At 41.8% G+C, this 27,412-nt stretch overlaps 1 protein-coding gene across 2 annotated transcripts in view; it reads left to right on the top strand.

Annotated features, from left to right (window-relative positions):
• The window catches only part of TSPAN2 (tetraspanin 2), a 267,748-nt gene that overhangs the window by 229,287 nt on the left and 11,049 nt on the right, over positions 1-27,412 (top strand). For both annotated transcript variants that reach the window (XM_082247207.1, XM_082247208.1), the window contains one exon: positions 1,059-1,142. In XM_082247207.1, the coding sequence (XP_082103333.1) occupies positions 1,059-1,142 (84 nt within the window). The remainder of the gene's footprint in view (positions 1-1,058; positions 1,143-27,412) is intronic.

Genomic DNA, 27,412 nt, shown 5'->3' with positions numbered 1-27,412 from the left:
GATGCAGTGCTCAAGCCTAGTGGCCACTCACTAGGCCTTAGTCCAACTACATATGACTTGAATGCTCCCTCTTGGCACCAACACCAGCTGACCCCGGTATTTTGGTGATAGCTGTGACAGAGTAAAGAGCTGTGCAAGAAGGCTGGGGAGTTGAGTATCACTGGGTCAGGGAGGCAGTTAGCAGCTCGAAAAGGGCAAAGTGACAATGTCTCTTTTGTTTTATTACCAGGCCCTCCTTCTGTTAAGCTGGAAACAGCAGCAGCCTTTGGGGTGTGGTTTCAGCCTGTAGGTTAAAATCATTGACTGTAAGCTAGACACCACTTCATTTAGTGAATTTGAATTAGCATTATCCTAAGTAAGCATTAAAAAAAGCTAAGTTAAATGGCCCCCAAGCTGCGTGCTGGGCTAATATTGCTTGAAGGCAAATGGGCTATACACTTTTTTATATTGCAATTTTTGGAAAGGGGAAAAAAGACTGGTGGTCTTAAAGCTCAGATCCAGCCATCCTGTTTTTTTTTTTGTTTTAGGTACAGTAGAGTAGAGTGAGCGCCGGTTCACATTACCGCGACGCTACTTGCAGGGGCGACCTCCGAGATCGCGGTGCGAGCAGCGCGCCGCGACCTCGGAGCGGCCGCCACGGACTTCATAACATTGAAGTCTATGGCGGTCGCCTCCTGGTCGCCCCAAAGAAGCTCCGGACCCTTTTTCTAGGTCGGAGCGACTTGTGTCGCTCCTATTAGAACGGGTCCGCAGCTTCCCTATGGGAGGCGAGCTGCGGCGACCTGTGAGGCGACCAGGTCGCCTCACAGGTCGCCCCAGTGTGAACCGGCACTTAATACTACCACATATCTCCATTCCTCACATTGTGCTGCAGATGTACATTGTGAGCTTCAAAGCCAAGATACAATATGCCTAGTGTTATTTGAAAGCCATTTTTAAAAGTCATTGGTCATTACAATTGTGGCAAACCATCTAAACTTTGTAATATTTTATAATGCTAACAATGATACCGTTTTCTAACTCCAGTATTAATAATTGTTATACCTGACATTTTGTAGGACTGTTTGGAAGAGATTGCAAAGGTGCTACATCACAGTTTCCAAATAGTTGGAATTCTTGCGGTTGCCACAGCCGGAATAACTGTAAGTACTTCATACACAACATACAGTATATGATGTTTAATTTAGAAATTAAAACTGTAAACATTTCTGAGTTTACAGGCCCAGCAGCTCTACAGAAGCGCAAACTAACTCCAGCATAAATCCATTCCGCCAGCTTGAGTGAATAAAAATATATAAATATATATGGCAGTTACTATGAAAAGAGATAGTAGCAGGCGCATACATACAGGGGTTGCAATTGCGACCGGCTCGTTGCTCAAGAGGGCCCGTGTGGCCCCTTTACACCTGAATAGGAGGGGTGGAGGAATATAGAGGAACCAATCCCCTCCATTTCCCTCCTGCAGGCTTTCAAAGGGCAAATGGGCTCTCCCCCTCGCAAACTACAGAAGTGTGCTGCAAGTTTTAATTTGGACTATGTATTGGAGGTAAAAGTGGGTATGCATTGTCCAGTTGTGAAATCTTTGTGACCACCAACTGTGGAGGAGAGTTCCACATCCTTAAAGGAGAAGTACAGCCAAAGCTCGTTTGGATGTACTGCTCCTCTGGATCACAGAAGTGCAGTTCATTCTGCACTCCTGCGACCCATTTTCAGCTTACAGCGGGCTGAAGCCTGCTGTCGGCTGATGTCATAGAGTCGGTCCAGGCTGGGGAAAGATCGCAACCATATGGTTGGGATCCACCCAGAAGCCTGAATCGGCAACTGGTTCAGCCTCTCAGCGAGCCGATGAGAGGCTGAGCCAGCTGCTCCCGCCTCTCCACAGCTCAGTGCTCCAGTGAGGTGGGGGGGCAGAGCATACAGTGGTGACTGATAGTCACCAGCTCTCTGCTCACAGAGCACTGAAAACTAAGCGATCAGCGGTCTTTGGTCACTCGGTTCCCAGTCTTAGAGCCAACAGGGGACAGATGCAGCATCGGACCAATGCTTCATCTACCTAGGTATGATTTTTTTTAATGTGTTAAAGAGTTAAGAACTCCTTTGCAGTTTAAATTAAAATGCTTGGTACACACATTGAGGGTTTTTTTTTTTCATTCAACCAGTGGGTTGAAAAAAAAACCTTATAGATTCCCGCAACTATACAGGAAATTTGGATGCAGGGATTTATATTCCTATTTACTATTGTATTCTGACAGCAGAGCCTTCTACCTCTGTCAAAATAAATTGATCAGCATTGCAGCCATTGCAGCGACTGATTGAATTCTGGTTCTCCCGCAGGACCATTTGAAACCTGGCAAGTTTCGGTATGTTATGTGTGTGTGTGTGTGTATGTATATATATATATATATATATATATATATATATATATATATATATATATATATATATATATATATATAGGTTTTGCACAGTATAATGTATACTACTGTGCAACAGTTTAAGGCAGGTGTGAAAAAATGCTGTAAATTAGCTTTCAGGAAAATAAGTGTTAATAGTTTATTTTTATCAATTAACAAAATGAGTAAAAAAATTTAACTAATAGAAAAATACAGGCAGATACTTATCCATCATGCCATACCATGAGGGAGGGGTGTTATTGGCCCCACATTTTGTTCTGTACCAGGACAATGACCTTAATCATACAGCTAATGTTATTAGGAACTGTCTTCACGGTAAATAAGAACCAGGAGTCCTGGAAGTGATGGTTTGGCCCCCCACAGAGCCCTGTTCTCAACATCATCTCGCCTATCTGGGAATACATGAAGAGAGGGATAGATTTGAGGCAGCCTACACCCACAGAAGATCTGTGCTTAGTTCTCCAAGATGTTTGGATCAACCTACCTGCTGAGTTCCTTCAAAAACTGTATGTAAGTGTACCTAGAAGAATTGATGCTGGTTTGAAGCCAAAGGGTAATCACACCAAATATTGATTTGATTTTGATTTTCCTTCTGTCTGCTCACTTTGTATATTGTAAATTCATAAAAATAAACAATTCAAATATATATTTTTGAAAGCATTCTTACTATACAGCATTTCGTCACACCTTCCTAAAACCTTTGTACGTATATATATTATATATAGATATATACCGTATATATATATATATATATATATACACACTGAAATACATTCTTCCTTATATCCCTTCTGTAGTCATCTAATCTGTCTTGCAGTGATGGAAACAAAATGTAAATCTTTTTTTGTGACAGTGCCTTTGGGCAGTGTTCCTACAAGATGTTTAATGCCATTATGTAACAGGTTTAACATTCATATGTGAGAAACACAGATCACTGTCCTATGATTTTCAAAGATTTGGTACTTTCAGAGTATTCAATTTAATAATGCTGTATATATATATATATATATATATATATATATATATATATATATATATATATATATATATATTTACCAATGCTGTATATTCACCCCCTTTTTAGCAATCTTTAGCTAAAAAATAACAATTCTCAAATATTCTAATAATCCTGTTTCATTAAGGCTGCATTCACATGTCAGCTTATAATCGCGGGCAGAACCGCCGCGGTTCCGCCCGCGATTCGGAGATTTATTGCAAATCGCGGGACGCCTAGCGTTGCCCGTTGATTTGCAATAGCCCCCCAAACGCAGAGCGATGTTGCCGTGATTTACGCCCGCCGAATCGCGGCAACATCGCGCAAACAAAATCGCGGGACGCAATACGCTCCAAAAAAGTACAAGAGCTTCTTTGGAGCGTATTGCATCCCGCGATTTTGTTTGCGCGATGTTGCCGCGATTTGGCGGGCGTAAATCGCGGCAACATCGCTCGGCGTTTGGGGGGCTATTGCAAATCAACGGGCAACGCTAGGCGTCCCGCGATTTGCAATAAATCTCCAAATCGCGGGCGGAACCGCGGCGGTTCTGCCCGCAATTATAAGCTGACATATGAATGCAGCCTTAAGCGGGACAGAAAAAATGTTGAGATCTCGAATATACTTTACATTATATGTATTGCCTTACCCAAATGGCTGAAAACCATCTCTGTGTTCAACAAGTATCTATAAATAATAATATAATAGTAAATAAATGGGCAGAGGAAAAATAACCTCTACTTCCCCATCATTGGAAAAATAAGGAGCAGCAGCACACCAGTTAGGTCATTCCTGTACTTTCTTTTCTCCTGTAAGCTTGTAACCATGTTAGACGAATAACATGCACTGTGCAAAGGGATGCAACTCTTAGTGGCACTGATAGTTGAAGCTTCCTTCCTCTTCTAGTGTGAATGCTGTTGTGTGGGGTTCCATAAAGCTATTGAAAAGCCAGGTTCAGGTATTTATACTAGCTGTAAATAAAAATGTAAAAAGTTCTAAAAAGGCACACATAACCTGGAATGAGGGCTATTTTTACCTTATTTGCCTGAATTGTTTCTTTAACCACTTGCCTACTGGGCACTTAAACTTCCCCTCCTGCCCAGGCCAATTTTCAGCTTTCAGCGCTGTCACACTTTGAATGACAATTGCGCGGTCATGCAAAACTGTACCCAAATGAAATTCTTATCATTTTTTTCAAACAAATAGAGCTTTCTTTTGGTGGTATTTAATCACTACTGCGGTTTTTATTTTTTGCTGAACAAACAAAAAAAGCCCGAAAATTTAGAAAAAAAAACAAAGTTTGTTATAAAATTTTGCAAACAGGTAATTTTTCACCTTCATTGATGTGCGCTGATGAGGTGGCACTGATGGGCTCTGATAGGCACTGATAGGCTGCACTGTTGGGCACTGATAGGCTGCGCTGATGGGCACTGATAGGCTGCACTGATGGGCACTGATAGGCGACACTGATGGGCACTGATAAGGCGGCACTGATGGGCACTGATAAGGTGGCACTAATAAGGTGGCACTTATAAGGCAGCACTGATGGGCGGCACTGAAGGCCACTGGTAGGTAGCGCTGAAGGGCACTAATAGGCAGCAATCATGGGCACTGATGGGCACTAATAGGTGGCACCGATGGGTGGCACTGATGGGAAATGATAGGCACTGGTAGGTGACACTTATGATGAGGTACTGATTGGCACTGATAGGTGGCACTGGTGAGCACTGATAGGTGGCACAGGTAAGTGGCGCTGGTAGGCACTGGTAGGTGCCACTTGTGGGCACTGGCAGATGGCACTGGTGGGCACTTGTAGGTGGTGCTGGTGGGCACTGGTAAGTGGCACTGGTGGGCACTGGCGGGCGACACTGTTGGGCACTGGTAGTTGGCACTGGGGGCACAAATTCCTTTCCTCTTCGGGACCGATGTCCCTCTGACAGCAGCCGGGGATCATTTTCTTTTTTCTCAGTGTGAGGAGAAAAAAACAGCTGATCGCCGGCTGATGTTTACTTTACATGATCAGCTGTCATTGGCTGACAGCTGATCACATGGTAAGGGGGCAGGATCTCATGGAGTTGCCGATCACAGAGTGAGCCGGGCGCGATCCGCAGGGAGCGCGCAGGCCGCTTATGCACGGGAGGACATCAATGTACGCCCTCCCGGCAATTAAGGTCCCCGCTGTAGCCGTTGTTGGGCTATAGCGCGGGCGGCATCTAGTTAAACAAATAAATAGTAAGAGTTCATTTAATACTTATGGTTACTTCAGGAAGGCAAGGCTTCTTCTATCCGCCAGTATCATATCCCTAAATAAACCATTGGTCCCAGGATCCTTGTAAAGAGGAGGATCAGTACTCAAACAAATCCTCTGGGTCAACCATGGGTATAGGATTGTGTATTTAGGATTGTAATTCTTTTTTTCTTTTTGTTTTCCTTTTATTGTTTGGACTGGATGAACTTTTATCTTTTTTCAACTGGAATAACTTTGTAGGAACTGACTGATCGGCTTTGCCCAAATGTCAGCTCCATTAGTCCTAAAAGCCAAGAAACTGGTCTCCAGCCACAGGGTGCATAGAGCCCCATTTCTTGTTGTCACAACAGACATGGACACTTTTCGGTAAAACGTTTGACCATGCTGACCGTTTTTTTCCCTGTTTTTAATGGTTACCTGATGTCTGTTGGTACGTGATGATCTTTTTTTATGGAGCTATTTTACAAACTGCAAGAATATAATACAACAGATGTAATCTTTCTATCAGAAAAGTATTAGAACAATATATTTAGAGATAAAACACCAACAAGCAGGGTGCAATAAAGTTGGCTGTTAAGTCAAGACATACTAGTCTTGCTGAATGCTGCTATACATACATTAATTTTGGGAGATGCAGACAATGCACCATATTGTCTATGGCATTTTGTGGATATTTGTGACTGCTTGAGATTACATTTCTTTTTATATTAGTGTTTAGGTAGACTTTTACTGTTGCTTAACCTGAACATAAACCAGCATGTTAGGGCTGTTCAAAGGGAAACTTATCTCCTGCAATTACCACCTCTTCAATGGTTGGGCATCTGTGAGCCCCTTCGTCACTGCTGAGATCTTAAGCTAGCCATACATAGATCGAAAGTGTGCCAGTTCAACAGGGACTGGCTGAATTTCAATCCATGCATGGCCACTGTGGTTGAACAGAAATCCATTTACCAATTGACCTCTGTTCAGCTGACCTGTCAAAATGCAAAGGCATAGCTGGGAGGATTCCCCAGTCCACCTCAATGTGTGAATGTGGGAATTGCGTATGTTTTTTTCAACCTGCTGATTGAACGAAAAAAAAAGACTCATCTATGGCCAGCCTTGAATAAAAAAAAAAAAAATACCTGACTTCCCCATCCACACATACCAGGTGGATGGGTAATGCTCCCCACATGTCTTTGCAGTCTTACAGCAGGGAGACTTCCACACTGCCAGAATATACTGATCAGGGTTGCAGTTTATAGTCTGCAGCGTTGATCGAGTGGAAATTATCCATGATTATCTTCTGTTTAACCACAGTGGGCACACGTGGATCAAAATTCAGCCGTTCCTTGCTGATCTGACCAAATTGCAATCAAAGCATGGCTAGCTTTAGTCTTGTCTTTTTGTCTGTTAGGCAACATTGGCCCATGGTGACATAACTCCTGCACATGCGAATGGGAGTTAATTCATCCTGGCACCCAGGGCATGCCAAGAATGTACAATTAGCTGTGCATGCGTGGCATAGTGTACATTTAGAAAAAAAACATGCTGGCATGGAGAAGAGGATTTTTTTTTTTGCAAAAGATATTTATTTATTTATATATATATATATATATATATATATATATATATATATATATATATATATATATATATATATATATATATATATATATATATATATTTATTTATTTATTTTACTTAGTTGTTTCTGCAGCAAAGCCTACCTAACGTCATTCTGGTCATCCAGTGCTGCAGCATATCTTACTATATGTGACATTAGTGTTGCTACACTAGGTTTTAAGCATATATACTATTTACTGGAACATTCTGACCTTATGCACTATTGAGACTTACATAACCTGTGAAGGAACTGTGCATTGATACAACTCCCAGAGAGAGAGGAACACTTGGACATATACTTTATTAATCTATCTACAGCTAACCACCAGCCATTGTTTCTGAAAGAATCAGTAGGTTAAATTGTTGTATGTTGGATCTCATAGTGAGCACCCCCCAAATATATCTATATATATAATTGATCCCACCCAGATTTCAGTTCTGCCTCTCTTACTGTAGATTGCATTTAGCTGCATACACACACAGTTTGATTGCGGCCTCATCCGTATTTCCTGCTGCCGGGAGGTGAGCAGCCCTTGGAGGAGATAGGGGGCAGTGTGTGTACAGTGCAATGTGATCTACAGTAAGAGCGATCCTGTCTCGTCGCATTGGGGTGGGGGTCAGGTTGGTGGTCCCTGGGGGGGGGCTTGAGGTAGGCTGTATGGGTCCCCGTGATTTATAACAGCGGCCCTGTCATTTTCAATAAAATAGTTTTTAGGCGAACACTATGGTCCTTTTTTATGCTTCTTTGAACCTTATTACCAGGAGTCTCTCCCTGGATGGTTTACCCTGCTGGAAAATAACTGAAGCTGTTACTTGTCAGCCTAATAGAGTCATGCCAGTAATACAGTGGTGGAACTGCCAGGGTCTCAAAGATGGCACTTGCGACTGGGCCCTGGTGTTCCTCCACTATAAGGGGGCCCTAAGCCCTCAAGCCTCCTCTACACCCCCCCTCCTTGCAGTCTCTTTACAAAGCACCATAATTTCGCTGCGCACCTGACCAGTGGACCATCCCCCCGCCCGAGCCAAGCTCAGCTGGTTGCTAGCCAACCAACTCAAGAACTGCGCATTCTCAGTTTCAGAGCCAGCCGGTTAGTAATCGGCTGATCTCGGCTCTGTCTTGGCTGGGCTGGGCTGAACTGGGCTTGGGCTGCTGGTCAGGGGGAATTTTAGGGCTACTGCAAGGAGGAAATGTGGTGGGGGAGGAGGACTGAAAGATTAAAGGAGGTCAGTGTGTGACAGCTCCAGACCACAGAGAGTCTGTGGAGCAGTCAGTCACTCTGTGGGGGGATACTGATGTAAGGGGAGTAGAGACCCTATGGTAAGAGGGGCACTTTAAGGGTTCCCCCTTTACCAGTGTCCTCAATCCCCTCTTACATCAGTGAACCCCTTTACCTTGGTTTATTGACTTAGCAGACTTTGGTGAAAAGTGGAAATCTTATATAAGGATGGTCTCTGGTCACAAGAGTTCCCCCCCACATCAGATTTCCGAGCACTCCTCCTTAAATTAGTCAGCAGAGTTCATCCTTAAAGGGCAAGAGGAAACTTTGCAGACTCTGAGGTAAAGAGGTACTCTGCGAACTCTGATGTAAGGGGGATGATTTTTGAGACCAGATAACCACATACATCAGAGTTCCCCTTTACACCAGAATCTGCAGAATTCCCCTTTAAATCAGGGTCCACAGAGTTCCCCTTTCACTGTAAAGGGAACCCTGGAGACTCTGATGTACTGTAAAGGGAAACTCTAATGGAAAGGGGACTCAGGGAATGCTAGGAACTCTGATGTAAGGGGGGACTCTGTGGACACTGACGTAAGGGGGAATTCTGTAAAGGGCCCGGGGTTCATTGGACAGGGCCCCAGGCTCAGGTCACGGGGATCCTTTATGGTTTCTTGCACTGGGGCCCTGATGGTTCTAGTTACCCATCTGCGGTAATATATGTTGGATGAAGCAGACTGGAGGTTTGCCATTTTTTGTGTCCATTACTAAGCACCTTGCTGGTTCCTGGTATAATAAATACTTGTGTTTTGACCTTTGCAATGAGGGTCAAATCTTAAGGTGAGAGTTAACCTTCTAGGGGACGTTGGCAGCTATTCACCTGAAATGCACAATTACACAGATCTTTGGATATTTTGCACTTTTCACTTAATGCACAGACTTTTGATTTTGCACCATTTATACACTGCTCAAAAAAAAATAAAGGAACACTTTTTAATAAGAGTATAGCATCAAGTCAATTAAACTCCTGGGATATTTATCTGGTCAGTTAAGTAGCAGAGGGGGTTGTTAATCAGTTTCAGCTGCTTTGGTGTTAATTAAATTAACAACAGGTGCACTAGATGGACAACAATGACCTTAACCCATCAGCAGGACCGGTATCTGCTCCTTTGTGCAAGGAGGAACAGGATGAGCACTGCCAAAGCCCTACAAAAGGACATCCAGCAGGCCACTAGTGTGAATGTCTCTGACCAAACAATCAGAAACAGACTTCATGAGGGTGGCCTGAGGGCTCGACGTCATCTAGTACTCACAGCCCGGCACCGTGGAGCTCGATTGGCATTTGCCATTTTACACCAGAATTGGCAGGTCTGTCACTGGCGCCATGTGCTTTTCACAGATGAGAGCAGGTTCACCCTGAGCACATAAGATAGACGTGAAACATCGTTCAGCATCACTGGTTTGGTGGTGGGTCAGTGATGTCCTGGGGAGGCATATCCATTGAAGGATGCACAGACCTCTACAGGCTAGACAATGGCACCCTGACTTCCATTAGGTATTGGGATGAAATCCTTGGACCCATTGTCAGATCCTACACTCGTGTAGAGTGTCCTGAAGTTCTCCTGGTGCACGATAACACCCGGCCTCATGTGGCAAGAGTATGCAGCAAGTTCCTGGAGGATGAAGGAATTGATACCATTGAATTGCCCCCATGCTCACCTGACCTAAATCCAATAGAACGCCTCTGGGACATTATGTTTCAGTCCATACTACGCCGCCAGATTGCACCTCAGTCTGTTAAGGAGCTCAGTGATGCCCTGGTCCATCTCTGGGAGGAAATACCCCAGGACACCATCCGTCGTCTCATTAGGAGCATGCCCTGACATTGTCAGGCATGCATACAAGCACGTGGGGGCCATACAAGCTATGTACCATTTTGAGTTGCTGCAATGAAATTTAAGTAAAATGGACTAGCCTGCCGCATAATTTTTTCACTTTGATTTTCGGAGTGTATTTGAATTCAGCCCTCTGTAGGGTGATCATTTTCATTTCCATCAAACAATGTGACATCCTTTTATTACCCAGTCCATATCAGTATAGATATCCAGCATGAAATTTTTCCCCATTGAAATCTGATGTGTTTTCAAAGTGTTCCTTTAATTTTTTTGAGTAGTGTATATTATAGTGCAGTGTTTATTTCACCTTTTGATTCATGAAGTTTATAAATATATTTCTGCGTTTTTTTTAGCACTTTTTTATGTATTGTGATAGCAATCTTAGATTGTAAGCTCTAACGAGCAAGGCCCTCTGATTCTGAGTATTAAAGTGCATTGTATTTGTACTGTCTACCCTCAAGTTGTAAAGCACTGCGTAAAGTGTCGGCGCTATATAAATCCTATATGATAATAATAATAAAAAAATAATAATTTTTCATTGTGTTTCATTTTCTGATGTTTTTATGTTAATGAATTGAGAATTCACTCATTTTGGTCACATTTTGCATGCAGCTTGTTTATTTTTTTGAGTTGTTGCACAGAAATTATTTATTCACATTCACTTCACAAGCTTTTAAATTAGTCCAACTATGGATATATGATATATTTGTTTTTTTATGACTCACACATCTTCTAATTATATAAAAAATGGCAGGCTTAGTGTTTTCGTGTTGAACAATGCATGAGGGAATCTGCCAACTGATCATAATCTTACAAACAACATGTTTTTGTCTAAAAATGTACAACTGACAAAAAAACATAATTCCATTCTATTTAGTTTATCTCTTAGTCTGGCAGATGGTTGGTTAGTGTCCTCACTAATACATCTGTCCTTGCTTAATATTTATCATGATTTCAGTCAAAAAGTGAAATAATATGCTGCAGAATTCAACAGGGTAACTAGAAGGAACATTTGGAAGATTTGGGGCCCTTGACAGATTATGATATAAGGTTCATTTTAGTGAATTTCCATGGAAGCCAAATCTCCACTGATAGATTCCAAGCCTGAACTGACCTTTACTAAGGCCCCATTCACACCTCAGCATTTTGTAGTTTGAAGCTCGAAGCTCCAAAACGCTGGAGGAGAAAAAATTCAATTATTCTCTATGGAGTTGGTTCACATCTCAACTCCAAGTCACCTGGAGCCAAACGCTTGGAGCTCCAAAAAGTTCTGGAGCCTGCTTGCTTTGGCAGCACATATACTAAAATTGGAATGATACAGAGAAGATTAGTATGGTCCATGCGCAAGGATGACATGCAAATTTGTGAAGCATTCTATTTAAAAAAAAAAAAAAAGGAAAGAAGTTCTGGAGCTTTTTTGTAGCTCAAATTGGGTAGATTTGCGTATTTTTGACACATTTTTATTCTCATGGAAATTAATGGAAGCGCATTTGTACGCTTTCACATGTTTTGTCACGCGCTTTTGCGTGGTTTTCTGCTCAAATGCAAAAATGTAAAAAAAATAAATAAAAATAATAATATACACAAATATTAAAAATCAGCATAAATATATAATAATCACATAAAATGTATATTATGTAATAATAAATACATAAATCATAATTAACCCCTAACCTTAAAGAAATATATTATTATAAATAAATTATTATTATTATTATTAATAGTATTACCGGTATCATTATTAAAAATAATAATAATCATCATTTATTTATTGTATTTGTGTTAGGGTTACAGTGTTTATGTATTATTATTTTATTATTATTATTATTTGATTTATTTTTTTAAGGGTTAAGGGGTTATTGACTTATTTATTATTACATAGTATTTATTTATAATTATATTTTTATTTATTTCTTTGTTTATTTAACCTTCTGAGCGGTATTCCAGAGCGTGGCTCGGGGTTAAATTTCAGAGCCAAAAGCGGTAACCCCGGGCCACACTCGGGGTACCGCCAGAAGCATCGCTGGATCCTGTAAAAGAGGTTACTTACCTTGTCACCGGGATCCAGCGATGTATGCGAGCGGTATGCGGTGGCGGATCTTCCTACCGATCCTCTCCGTGCCCCGGCTTCCGTCTCCTGCGGCGTGACGTTCGCAGGGGGATGGAGCCGGCTGCAAATTCAAATGTAAAACACACCAAACACACTGATACCATTCAAGATAAAATAAATTCACATTACATTGCCCCCCAGTGCCCTTTCCTGCAGTTTTACTGTACTTTTTATGTGTTTATATATATATATATATATATATATATATATATTTGTATATATATATATATATATATATATATATATATATATATATATATATATATATATATATATATATATATATATATATATATATATATATACGTATACATATATATATATATATATATATATATATATATATATACATATATATATATATATATATATATATATACATACATGCATACAGTACTTTCACTTATTTATAGTTTTTTATTATATTATAATTTATGATTTTGTGTTTCAAACTTTATCATACCCAAGATGTTATAAAGAAGAACGCACAGTAAAAAAAAAAAAAATGTAAATAGTTGGTTTGGGCTGCTCATTCTCAAGAATTACATGCAAAATAATGGTACCGTTTTCAGCACCTAAAATCCAAAGAATCATACCGCCAGGCAGGTTAACATTTATGTATTCATTTATTATTATTATTATTATTATTATTATTATTAGTAGTAGTAGTAGTAGTAGTAGTAGTAGTAGTAGTAGTAGTATTAACATCCTAGCCCTAACAAAAATAAAAAATAATAAGACAATAAATAAAATAAAACTCTGTTCCCTTGGCCTCCAAGATTCTGCTCTATCTTGGTTCTCCTCCTACCTATCGCAGCGCTCCTTCAGTGTTCCCCACAACTCTACCTCCTCCTCCTGATTGCCCCTTTCTGTGGGGGTTACCCAAGGCTCTGTTCTTGGACCCCTCCTCTTCTCTATCTAGACCGCCTCCCTCGGTCACACTGAGTGTCACAGCCGATGACACTCAAATCTATCTGTCTACTCCTCACCTCACTCCTTCAGTCTCCTCTCGCATTGCTAACTTACTTACTGACATATCAACATGGATGTCGCACCATTTCCTCAAACTAAATCTCTCTAAAACTGAGCTGGTAATTTTCCCTCCAGCCGTGCCCCCCTCCATGACTTTTCCTTTAAAACTATTTATGCAACCATCAATCCCTCCCCTCATGCCAGGGTACTAGGTGTAATCCTAGACTCTGACCTGTCCTTTCAGCCCCAAATCCAATCATTGTCAAAAGCTTGTAGACTTCACCTCCGCAACATCTCAAAAATTCGCCCCTTTTTTACAACTGAAACCACCAAGCTACTCATTCACTCCCTAGTTATTTCTGGGTTTAAAGTGAGATAATCAGTGTACAGGGGGCAGCAGGACAGACCACAGGAGGTCAGGACACAATACAGGGGGAACAGCAGGGCACATTACGGGGGGACACAGCAGAACACAGAAGGGCACATTATTGGGCATGCAGCATAACATTGGGCAAATCACAGAGCACACAGCAGGGCATAGGACACACAGCAAGGGTTGGCACACATCATAGGGCACACAGCAGAGCACAGAAGGGAACATTATGGGTACACAACAGAACATTGGGCAAATCATCACAGAACACACAGCAGGGCATAGGACACACAGCAAGGGTCGGCGCACATCATAGGGCTCACAGCAGAACATGGGGTACATCATGGGGTACTCAGCAGGGCATAGGACACACAGCAAGGGTTGGCGCACATCATAGGGCACACACCAGAACATGGGGCACACCATGGGGTACTTAGCAGAGCATATGGCACAAATCAGAACATGGGGCACACCATGAGGTAAACAGCATAATATGGGGCACATAGCAGGGCATATCACGAGGCACACAGCAAGGTACGGGGGAAAACACAGCAGGGCATGGGGCACACAGCATGGTACAGGGCACATAGCAGGGTAAAGGGCACACAGTATGAATCAGGGCACAGCAGGGTACAGGACAAGGGCACACAGCAGGGTACAGGGCACGGGCACACAGCAGGGTACCGGACAAGGGCACGCAGCAGGGTACAGGGCAAGGGCATACAGCAGGGTACAGGGCATGGGCATACAGCAGGATACAGGGCACGGGCACACAACAAGGTACAGGGCATAGGCACACAGTAGGGTACAGGGCACAGGCATACAGCAGGGTACAGGGCACAGGTATACAGCAGAGTACAGGACATGGGCATGCAGCAGGGTACATGACACAGGCATACAGCAGGGTACAGGACACGGCATACAGCAGGGTACAAGACACGGACATACAGCAGCAGTTTCAAATGCAGAGTTCGGAAACCCGGTTGAGAAACACTGCCATAAACACACTCTTAAACCTTGTGGACAGCCTACCCAGAAGAGTTGAAGCTGTTATAGCTACAAAGGTTGAGCCAACTCAATATTGAACCCTACGGACTAAGACTGGGATGCCAAAAAAGTTCATGTGTGTAAAGGCAGTCGTCCCAATACTTTTGGTAATATCGTGTATTTAGTGCCATATTCATTTTGATGGGCAGGGGTATGAAAATCAAATGACAACTTTTCTCTGCAGTCTGATATGTATATATATATATATATATATACAGTAAAACCTTGGATTGCGAGTATAATTAGTTCTGGAAACATGCTTGTAATCCAAAGTACTCTTATATCAAAGCAAATTTCCCCATAATAAATAATGGAAACTCAGATGATTTGTTCCACAAGTCCTTCAGTTTATAGTCTATATACAAAGATTATAGCAATGTGATAGGTTGTGTAACCATAAAATGTCCATCCACAATATGCAGCCTTCCCAAGGGGATTAGAAGCAAAATCTAGCAGAGCTACAGAATATAAGAGAGATGAGAGGCGCCTCTAAGTGTAGCAATGTGGTTACATTTAATGAAGGTTCAACATTTAGCAACTCACATGGTTGATTATTAAAATAGGCACACCTAAGTATGCAGGCATCCGGGGTAAAGCTGTCCACATAGACCATCTTCTGAACCACCGGCTCTCACCACTGTCAGTCTGCAATCGTGTCCGGGAAGAATAGCCTGCAGTAGAGTGATCTGAAGGCTTTGAATCACTCGTGGAGTGCAGCGGGGAAGGGATGATGAAGATGGCTGTGCAGAGGATGGTCTAGATGGATAGAGCTTTACCACAGATGCCTGCATTCCTAGATGTGCCTCTTTTAATCATCAACCATGTGAGTTGCTAAATATTGAACCTTCATTAAATGTAACCATATTGCTACACTTTAGAGGCTCCTCTCTTCTTTTTTATACATGATGCTACTTGTATATCAAGACATCGCTTGTATATCAAGTCAAAATTTATTTTAAAAATGTGCTCTCAAACCAAGTTACTCTCAAACCAGGGTTTTACTGTATATGTATATATATATATATATATATATATATATATATATATATATATATATATACAGTCAGGTCCATAAATATTGGGACATCGACACAATTCTAATCTTTTTGGCTCTATACACCACCACAATGGATTTAAAAATGAAACAAACAAGATGTGCTTTAACTGCAGACTTTCAGCTTTAATTTGAGGGTATTTACATCCAAATCAGGTGAACGGTGTAGGAATTACAACAGTTTGTATATGTGCCTCCCACTTTTTAAGAGACCAAAAGTAATGGGACAGACTAACAATCATAAATCAAACTTTCACTTTTTAATACTTGGTTGAAAATCCTTTGCAGTCAATTACAGCCTGAAGTCTGGAACGCATAGACATCACCAGACGCTGGATTTCATCCCTGGTGATGCTCTGCCAGGCCTGTACTGCAACTTTCTTCAGTTCCTGCTTGTTCTTGGGGCATTTTTCCTTCAGTTTTGTCTTCAGCAAGTGAAATGCATGCTCAATTGGATTCAGGTCAGATGATTGACTTGGCCATTGCATAACATTCCACTTCTTTCCCTTAAAAATCTCTTTGGTTGCTTTCGCAGTATACTTCGGGCCATTGTCCATCTGCACTGTGAAGCGCCGTCCAATGAGTTCTGAAGCATTTAGCTGAATATGAGCAGATATTACCCGAAACACTTCAGAATTCATCCTGCTGCTTTTGTCAGCAGTCACATCATCAATAAATACAAGAGAACCAGTTCCATTGGCAGCCATACATGCCCACGCCATGACACTACCACTACCATGCTTCACTGATGAGGTGGTATGCTTTGGATCATAAGCAGTTCCTTTCCTTCTCCATACTCTTCTCTTCCAATCACTCTGGTACAAGTTGATCTTGGTCTCATCTGTCCATAGGATGTTGTTCCAGAACTGTGAAGGCTTTTTTAGATGTTGTTTGGCAAACTCTAATCTGGCCTTCCTGTTTTTGAGGCTCACCAATGGTTTACATCTTGTGGTGAACCCTCTGTATTCATTCTGGTGAAGTCTTCTCTTGATTGTTGACTTTGACACACATACACCTACCTCCTAGAGAGTGTTCTTGATCTGGCCAACTGTTGTGAAGGGTGTTTTCTTCACCAGGGAAAGAATTCTTCGGTCATCCACCACAGTTGTTTTCCATGGTGTTCCGGGTCTTTTGGTGTTGCTGAGCTCACCGGTGCATTCTTTATTTTTAAGGATGTTCCAAACAGTTGATTTGGCCACACCTAATGTTTTTGCTATCTCTCTGATGGATTTGTTTTGTTTTTTCAGCCTAATGATGGCTTGCTTCACTGATAGTGACAGCTCTTTGGATCTCATATTGAGAGTTGACAGCAACAGATTCCAAATGCAAATAGCACACTTGAAATGAACTCTGGTCCTTTTATCTGCTCCTTGTAAATGGGATAATGAGGGAATAACACACGCCTGGTCATGGAACAGTTGAGCAGCCAATTGTCCCATTACTTTTGGTCCCTTAAAAAGTGGGAGGCACATATACAAACTGTTGTAATTCCTACACCTTTCACCTGATTTGGATGTAAATACCCTCAAATTAAAGCTGAAAGTCTGCAGTTAAAGCACATCTTGTTTGTTTCATTTCAAATCCATTGTGGTGATGTATAGAGCCAAAAAGATTAGAATTGTGTCAATGTCCCAATATTTATGGACCTGACTGTATATACAGTATATATATATATATATATATATATATATATATATATATATATATATATATATAGCCAGGACAAGCTGAGCTCATAAACGATTAACAATTATAAAAATCACAATAGTTGAAGCTAGACTTTGCTCAATGATTGTTAAATGTAAACATTTAATAGCAAAATATAGCAGAATGCATAATAACAAGTATGCAATTCTAGATAAAACATAGTAATGTAATTTCACTTATTGAACAAAAAAATGAAGATGGGGTTAGAACGGGCATGCCAAACTGAGTGGAGTGAGTGGAATTAATCTTCAAGGGGACATTGTCTGAGGGCCGCGCTTACTTAATTACAGAAAAAAAAAGGATTATAGATCTTTGGTATTTGACATTATAGTACCAATTTAAAACGTTTTATCCTCAACGAATGAGCCTTAAAACATTTCTTGAAGTTTGGAGCTGCAAAATGAAATAAAAAAAGTGTAACGTATCAACTGTACACCAACTAAAGGCTCGTACGCACTATAAAGTAAATCAGGCGAAGAATTTTTGTACGATTTTCGTATAGTGTGTACAGAACTTTCTACAGACGATTCAGAATTTTCGTATGAAAATTCTGGAAGGGACAAACTCCCAAATTTTTCTCGTACGGAAAAAACAACATTATTTAAAAAAATCAGAAAAGAAAGACTGCTCGTGATCAGAAACAATAAACAACAAAAAAAGCCTTTGTCGTACGAGAATTTTCGCACACATTTTCTTAAGAATTTTCTTTCATAGGTTCCGATTTGTTGTGAAACAACAAAGAAAATCGGACAATCGTTCACCCGATTTTCTTAAAGCGTGTACCCCACTTAAGGCCTCAGTCAGTTGAAGGAATGAGAGCTGTGAAATGTGACTTTGACCTGCCTGGGTTAAAAGCCCGATAAGAAAAAAAATCTGATTTCGATTTTTATTTCAGCATTAAAAAGTATACTTAGAGCGCCTTTTACAATCTCTGTGAAAAAATTGTTGGCCAATGATATATTGTGCTTGAGATTAATAATTTTGGATGCAGAGGGAGTTATATACAGTTGTTTTTAAAACTGGCATTAACCTGTATAATACATAATTTGCACTCATTGTCAATATAAACACGTTTTTTTGTAATTGAGTTAGTTTGGAGGTATTTATGATTTTTTTTTTTTTACCACTAAAATCACTATGGTGTTGGTAAGCGTTATTCTGTGCCTAGAACACGCAGTAATTCCGATCATTTTCTGGGCAATGCTGACATCTAGAGAAACAAAACTTAAATTGCAGCTCAAGGAAAAAAATGAGTACTGTACCACAAAACAATCTTGATTACTCTCCATTTCTACTAAAGCCACTTTGTAAATGATTCGTACCCTCCTTGAGAATGAAGCACTGTTCACAAAGCATGATCTGTATAACACTTCTGCTTTGCCATTGAAAATAAAGAAGCTGGTAGCAGATAAACGAAATATGGGTGAGGTAAGGTCCAAACCACAAGTCGTGGGAGGGCCCCAACCGTCCCAATAAAAGGAATGGGATGGTAAGGAGGGTTACTAATTGGGTGAGTCTGGGTTCAAATTGAACAACACATTTTACTTAAGTATAACATCCATTTTATTAATAATCAATAAAATATCAAAAACCATTAAAAAGTTTTAAAATGAAACCAGTCCAAATCTGACATAATACATAATACATGTAACTGCTGTAGTCACAACCGGATAGGGACGGTGCTGACGCGTTTCGCAATATAGCTTTTTGACCACTTTTGACATCCCAGGTGGACAAGTTACATAGAATCTCATTTGAAAAAGGCAGTGAATTTCGGACACTGATCGCCCTACCGATGCCGTGGATAGCCCAAGAGAGCCGCACAGAGGAGGCTATGGCACCCAGGTGGGCCACAGGAGGCCAAATCAAGGGACCAACCAGGGGAAGGGGTGTAGAGTCCAGTACCCTCGGACCAGTCAGAATAAACTGATGTGGAACAGGCAAAAAGCACCTAGCCTATCGCCCAGTGCACCGCATAGTCCCCATCTTGATGTCCATATGTGCGCAAACTTCAGGGCGATAGAGTGATGTCTGTCCGAGGGGGGAGACACGAGACAGCATGTAGCATTTAGTGCATATTTAATTGTGTGAACTGTATATATAATTCTGCAGGGAGAGTGAAAACTAAGGATTACTGCCGCTTAACTAGCCCACTTGCTTCCAGATTGGCAAAAGAAATTTTACAAAACACATAGAAGAGGAAAGGTGTGAGAGAGCAGGTGCCCCAGAGCTGAACTGGAACGGCATACTGGAAGCACCTAGTGTCTATTATATATGTCATAATACAGGCACATACACTATTTGGGTAGCCAGTAATTAAGGGAAACTATATGGTATTATGGAAACATGGAATGCCATCTTCTAAAATCCTAGGTCCCTAATAGTGATTCTCAGGTTTCCATACTTTGAGCCACTGGCTGAAAACAAAAATGTAGCAAGGCAAGACGGGTCTCCAAATATGCATACTTGTACTGGCTCAGTTAGTATGGAAATTATAGGATTAGAATAACAATCAGCTACAATTTAAATTATGGTAAACCATTTTTTTTTCTTTTGAATAGAATAGGGAATGGTTATCATACCATAGACACAAGAAGCAGTGAGAGGACATCTCTCCAAAGTAAGGGAAATGTCCTCTTAAACAGTTGTTCCTTTGGAAGATTTCCCCCTGTTCTGTTCCTGTTCCGAGCACAACCTAAAAACATGTGGGCTGGTATCAACATGGCTCCTTTACTATGGGGATACCATCCTGCGTGACTAGCGGGCCTGACTTGTTAGCTCTGAGGAGGAGGGGACACACATTTTGTTTTTTGTTTTATTTATTTAAAAAAAAAATTAACCATAGGAGTGTGGAACCTGTATTTGTCATTCCTACCTCTAGCACTGGTGGTCAGGCAATATAGCTGGCTTCTGTGTTCTTCACCTATAGCAGCCCCTTTTACCATAAGGCAAGCAGGCCTACCGGTACTCAGTGGCCTTCAGGTCTGCCATAGTGCCTGGCCACCATGCTGGGGCAGCCGCAAACTAAACACAGTAACCAGGTACTTGAACAGAGCACAGCGAACAGGTACTTGCAGTAGACAGACAGGCGGAGGGGTTCAATGACTGTCCAAATACAAGGCAGACAAGGTTCAAAATAGTCAGGGTCCAATCTGTAGTCAAAAGCCAGGCAGAGTTCACAGAATAGTCCAATATCCGATCCAAGGTTATAAACAGGGGAATCCAAACAGCAGAGCATGGCAGACAAACAGGGAGCTTGAAGCACGTGTTACAAACGCTATCACAAGCATAAGACTGCAGGCTTGGTTGGCTTAAATCAGGTTTGGTCTCCACCCAGAGATGTGCTACATCAGTCACCTTGCAGGTGGCCGGTCGGATAGGGAGAATGCATCACAGCCAAAACCAGGATGCTGGAACTGGAGCTATCATGGAACTGGAGCATTTACATGCTTCTGACTGTATTGAAAACATAGGTTCAGCGCTTACAATACACAATGATTACATTTTCAGCAAATAATGCAGAAACTTGATAGCTAAACCAGGCAATTTTTAATTGAAGATTAAAAACATAGATGTTCTAACTTCACCAATATTTGACCAAATATGTAAATAAAATTCAAAAAAAACCTCTGCATATAAAATAACAAATGTAACTCTGTCCCATATATTGTGCAAAATATATAACATAAAGCGAAAAACTATTACTAAAAGTTCATGAATGTGAAGGGCAAAAGATTTAGTGCAACCTCTTCACCGCTGCTTCCACTTCTAAGACCATAAAAGTGACTTGTGCACTTAACCAAAGTTTTCAAATTCATAAAGTCCATCCACATATTAGTGCTAATCAACCACCCCCTCTTAGCATCTACTTTGACGGACCTCCACCACACCAGCAGGGCTCAAACATGCTTGTTTTTATCTCTCTGGCAACCAGTGCTTTAAGTGGCCCAAAAGAGGTGCCGGTACTCTATTATAGCCTATAAATTTTGTCGCCCCCCACCCCACATCAGGGTCCCCACAGAGCACCCCCCCGGCCTGGGCTGGGACTCCGGAGCAGGGGGACTCACTAGTGGTGACTGGTCTGGCTCTGGAGTGGGAAATATTCTTGGGGGGGGGCAATTGAGGGCGCAGATGTCCAAAATGAGCATACTGGTACGCTAAGGCGCATGGAGAGGTGGCGGTATGCTCAAGAGCCATATTTGGAAGTGGCGGTACTGAGTACCAGTGCATACCGGCCCACTTAAAGCACTGCTGGCAACGCCAATTTACTGACACTGGCCTCCGGTGAGAATAAACTATGCCATGGGTAATCAGACCTCAGAAGCAATCACTCCGGTATCAGCCGAGCTGTCCAAACAGCAAGCCGCAATCACAATAGCACATATAAAAAAAAAAGATCTCCATAGTGCATGAATCCATAAAGATTTTTTAATAAATCACAGATTGCGCACTTACACTTGAATGAATATACATAGAGCTCAAATGGGGAAGGCTCTGGACTGCGGCCGCACGTGACAACATCACTGCCTGGACTCTGCTCCAGTGTTTTGCACACTTGCATTTTCAGGGGAATGTGGAAATGGCAGGGACGTCTTACAGAGTATTTTGTATAGGATCACCCAAGGCACATATTAGGATCTTGAACAACAAGCTGTCCAGGGTCTTGCTGGTGGGTCCAAACCATCTGGTAAGCAACCGTTTTGCTCACTAGTGCGGTGGAGGTCCATCAAAGTATCTTGCTGCCACCGGGATTGTGTGTGAAACTGATAGGCAGACTCCTGCCTGTGAGGTGGAAGCATTCGGGCGGCTGCACTACTGCCTGATTGCTTCCACACACCCCGTTACCGGTGCCCCGCCTCTTACGTGTGCACCCCCACCATGTATTCTGGGCTCCGCTTGCCCATTAGTGCCCAACATGGCAGCTGCTGGTAGGTGGAGGGGAGGAATAATACTGGACACTCTCCTCCCCATCTGGCTGTGGCCCAGAAAGCAACATGTATGACGTCACTTCCAGGTCACCCTGTCACCTTCTCCGATCAGGAAGGGATGTGCATTGCAATATATTCAGTGGAGTCTAGAGGAGACATGCAGAGTCTTGTAGACCCTGCATGTTTCATTAAAGAGAATCTGCCACCTAAAAATAATCACATTGGGGACTTTTTGTCCCCTAAGTGATGCAAAAAAAAGTTAAGCAAAAAAAAATGTTGCCACACGCACTCATGCAACCCCATGCCATCAGAGATGCAGGCTTCTGAACTGAACGCTGATAACAACTTGGGTTGTCCTTGTCCTCTTTAGTCCGGATGACATGGAGTCTCAGTTTTCCAAAAATAACTTTAAATTTTGATTCGTCTGACCACAGAACAGTTTTCCACTTTGCCACAGTCCATTTTAAATGAGCCTTGGCCCAGTGAAAACGCCTGCGTTTCTGGATCATGTTTAGATATGGCTTCTTTTTTGGCCTATAGAGTTTTAGCTGGCGATGGTGAATGGCACAGTGGATTGTGTTCACCGACAATGTTTTCTGGAAGTATTCCTGAGCCCATGTTGTGATGTCCATTACAGTAGCATTCCTGTATGTGATGCAGTGCTGTCTAAGGGCCCGAAGATCACGGGCATCCAGTATGGTTTTCCGGCCTTCACCCTTACGCACAGAGATTATTCCAGATTCTCTGAATCATTGGATGATATTATGCACTGTAGATGATGATAACTTCAAACCCTTTGCAATTTTTCTCTGAGAAACTCCTTTCTGATATTGCTTCACTATTTTTCGCCACAGCATTGGGGGAATTGGTGATCTTCTGCCCATCTTGACTTCGGAGAGACACTGCCACTTTGAGAGGCTCTTTTATACCAAATCATGTTGCCAATTGACCTAATAATTTTCAAATTGGTCCTCCAGCTGTTCCTTATATGTATATTTAACTTTTCCGGCCTCTTATTGCTACCAGTCCCAACTTTTTTTGGAATGTATAGCTCTCATGAAATCCAAAATGAGCCAATATTTGGCATGACATTTCAAAATGTCTCACTTTCAACATTTGAAATATTATCTATATTATATTGTGAATAAAATATAAGTTTATGAGATTTGTAAATTAGTCCATTCCTTTTTTAATCACAATTTGTACAGTGTCCCAACTTTTTTGAAATTGGGTTTGTACATTTCACTGCATTTAAAAAACGAAACAGTAAAGTTAGTGCAATTTTTTTTTTTATTGTGAAAGATGATGTCATGCCGAGTAAATACATGTTACGGTACATACATGTTGCGGTAAATACATGTTACAGTTTAAAATTGCGCACACTCGTGTAATGGCGACAAATCTACGGTACTTAAAAATCTCCATAGGCGATGTTTTAAAAAAATTTCCAATTTAGAGTTACAGCATGGGTCTTTTTTTAAAATGATTGCTCTCACTCTGGCGATCGCGGCGATACCTCACATGTGTGGTTTGAACACCGTTTTCATGCGCGGGAGCGACTTACGTATGCATTTTCTTTCGTGCTCAAGCTCACGGTGACGGGGTCACTTTGAATTTTTATTTTTTTGCCTATTTATTTTATTGAATTTTTTTATTTTTAGCAATTTTTTTTTAAAAAAGAAAACAAAATCTGATAATTTTTATTGCTGTCACAAGGGATGTAAACATCCCTTGTGACAGTAATAGGCAGTGGCAGGTACTCTTTATGGAGGGATCAGGGGTGTAAAAGACCCCAGACCCCTTCACTGTACTTCAAAGTATTTAACCACTTGCCGACTGCCGCACTACTATTTACGTCGGCAGTCAGCCCCTCAAAGGCAAAGTGACGTAGTACTACGTCACTAGCCTGTGAGGCTCTAGGGGGCGAGCGCGCGCCGCCGGAGACGCGCTCCCGCCCCTGCTCGTTCGCGGACCCCCCCGCGCGTGTGAGCGGCGGGCCCGATGTCCGCTGCTCACTCGCGATCGTCCGGTACAGCGGGAGAAAGGCAGGCGGCTAATGTAAACAAAGCTGCCTGTCATTCTCCCCTGTGTAAGTGCAGAGATCATACGGTCCTGCTATGCAGGATCGTATTTCTCTGTAGTTACACACACAGCCACATCCAATAACAGTAAGAAGAACTCCCCTAGGGACACACTTAACCCCTCCTTCTCAAATAAAGTTAACCCCTTCCCTGCCAGTGTCATTTTTACAGTAATAGTGCATATGTATAGCACTGATTACTGTAGTAATGTCACTGGTACCCCCAAAAGTGTCAAAAATGTCAGTCAAGGGTCTGATCTGTCCGCCGCAATGTCGCAGTCCCGCAAAAAAAAAAATCGCAGATCGCCGCCATTACTTGTTTAAAAAAAAAAACAACAAAAATTACAAAAATCTTTCCCTTAGTTAGTAAACGCAATAACTTTTGCGCAAACCAATCAAAATACGCTTTTTGTGATTTTTTGTTTTACCAAACATATGTAGCAGAAAACAAATTGGCCTAAAATGTTAAAAAATTTTGATTTTTACATTTTTTTGGGGGGAATTTCATATAAAAAAATGTGAAAAATATTCTTATTTTTTCAAAATTGTCGCTCTTTTTTTGTTTATAGCGCATGATCAAAAAATCTCGCACAGGTGATCAAATACTACCAAAAGAAAGCTCTCTTTGTGGGAAAAAAAGGACGTCAATTTCATTTGGGTACAGCGTCACACGACCGCGCAATTGTCCGGTAAAGTCACGCAGTGCCGAATCGCAAAATAGGCCCTGGTCAGGAAGGGGGTAAAATCTTCTGGGGCTTAAGTGGTTAAAATGCTGAAATCTGCATTTTTTTTGAATACTGACAGTTTTTTAAATTCAGCGCCGTTAGCCACCGAGTCAACCGGAAGGGGCGTCATGATGCCGCTTCCGGGTTATTACAGCGGAGACCCGATCAAAGCTGAATCCCGCTTTGGTCCAGACTCCAACCAGCTGGCGGATGTGCTGGCTGGTTGCTCGGGTCTCCTGGTGGGACAGGAGACCCAGGCAGAGCCACGGAACGTGGAGGGAGGGGGAGAATTTCCCCTCCCGCTCACTGGGATTCTGGCCAGCTGTTATCTTCTGAAAGCCTACCACCGTCTCTAAAGAACAGTACTGGGATGATGCCTGCAGCTGCAGGCATCATCCCAGTACATCCACTTATCCGAGCCGACGTACAGGTACGTGCTGGAAATTCAAGCTGTCAGATTGGTTGTGCTCTCAACCAAACTGTTAAACCCTCTAATGGCTTGTTTCATAACAGATCGCATGTGCAGCCCTATGGCTGTTGCAGATTAAAGAGAGGCCAAGATAGTAGCTTCTATGGCTTCAAAGGATAGGAGGGTTTACTGCCACTTTAAGGTTTGACATGTTGGGTAAATATTTACTCGGTGCAACCTCATCTTCAAGGCCTCATGCACACTGGACGTTTTTACAGCTGCTGTTTTTGGCGTTAGACGTTTTTTTCTACAGCCAGTAAACTTCCCAGCATGTTATCTTATGTGTCCATGCACACATAGGCTGTTATCAGCAGTTTTTGGCAGGGGCGTTTTCTGGCTGGAAAAATACCCCAGAACCAGTGGGTTTTAAGAGGCATTTTTCAGCTGTAAAAATGCTCTAACTCTGATTAAAGCTTAAAAACGCTGAAAAACGCCAGAATCCTGCTTTTATCAACGTCTTTGAGCCATAAGCTTTTGTGGGGAATATAATTTTGCTAAAAAACGCTACAGCTGAAAAAAAGCTGAAAAATGCTACTGCAAAAAAGCTGGAAAACTCCTTCTACAGCTACAGCTTTCTACTGACATTTTGATAACATCCAGTGTGCATGAGGCCTTATATTTTACCTAAAATGTGGGTAGTTTATGAATTTGTTTGCCAAAAAATTCACTTTTGTGTGTTTTTTTTCAGAAATGTTGTGTTTCCTAGACCTTTGCGAATAATATCAAGTGATATAAAAAATTGGAATTACCACTATTTTATTCTCTAGGGCAGGGTTCTCCAAACTATGGTCCTCCAGTTGTTCAGGAACTACAGTTCCCATCATGCCTCGTCATGTCTGTGAATGTCAGAGTTTTACAATGCCATGGGATGTGTAGTTCTGTAGCTGTTTCAATAGATGGAGGGTCATAGTTTGGAGATCCCTGCTTTTAGAAAACATATAATGTTTGGGGGTTTTGTGTAATCTTCAGGCCTAAAATATAGAGAAAGGCCCACATATTCCTCCTCTATTGAATTGTATTGTGACTGTAATGTCTGCCCTAACATTGTAAAGCGCTGTGAAAACTGTTGTCGCTATATAAATCCTGCATAATATAATAATAAAACATTTGTAAAAAAAGCAAAAACGGCTCTGGCAGTGAAAGGGATTAAAAAACATATTTTTCATTAAGCTCAGGGGTTTATACATAAGCTTTTTAGTTAAATCGAGCTTGAGGAGATGTCAGGGGAATGTGCAGGGATTGTAACATTCACTCTGTTCTTACATAAGGTATATGTTACAGAAAAGACCTTTTCCTATTGAAAACAGTTGGTGCTAAGGCCCCGTTCACATAGCAGCGACGCTACTTCCCGGGGCGACCTCCGAGGTCGCGGTGCGAGCAGCGCGCCACGACCTCGGAGCGGCCGGCACGGACTTCATAACATTGAAGTCTATGACGGTCGCTCCGGGTCGCCCCAAAGAAGCTCCGGACCCTTTTTCTAAGTCGGAGCGACTTGTGTCGCTCCTATTAGAACCAGTCCGCAGCTTCCCTATGGAAGGCGACTTACGGTGACCTGTGAGGCGACCAGGTCGCCTCACAGG

The sequence above is a fragment of the Pelophylax lessonae genome, assembly GCF_965119305.1.
Source record: "Pelophylax lessonae genome assembly, chromosome: 2".
In the NCBI taxonomy this organism is placed as follows: Eukaryota; Metazoa; Chordata; class Amphibia; order Anura; family Ranidae; genus Pelophylax; species Pelophylax lessonae.
Note: the sequence above shows the minus strand (reverse complement) of the source record. Positions and strands in the feature narration are given on the sequence as shown.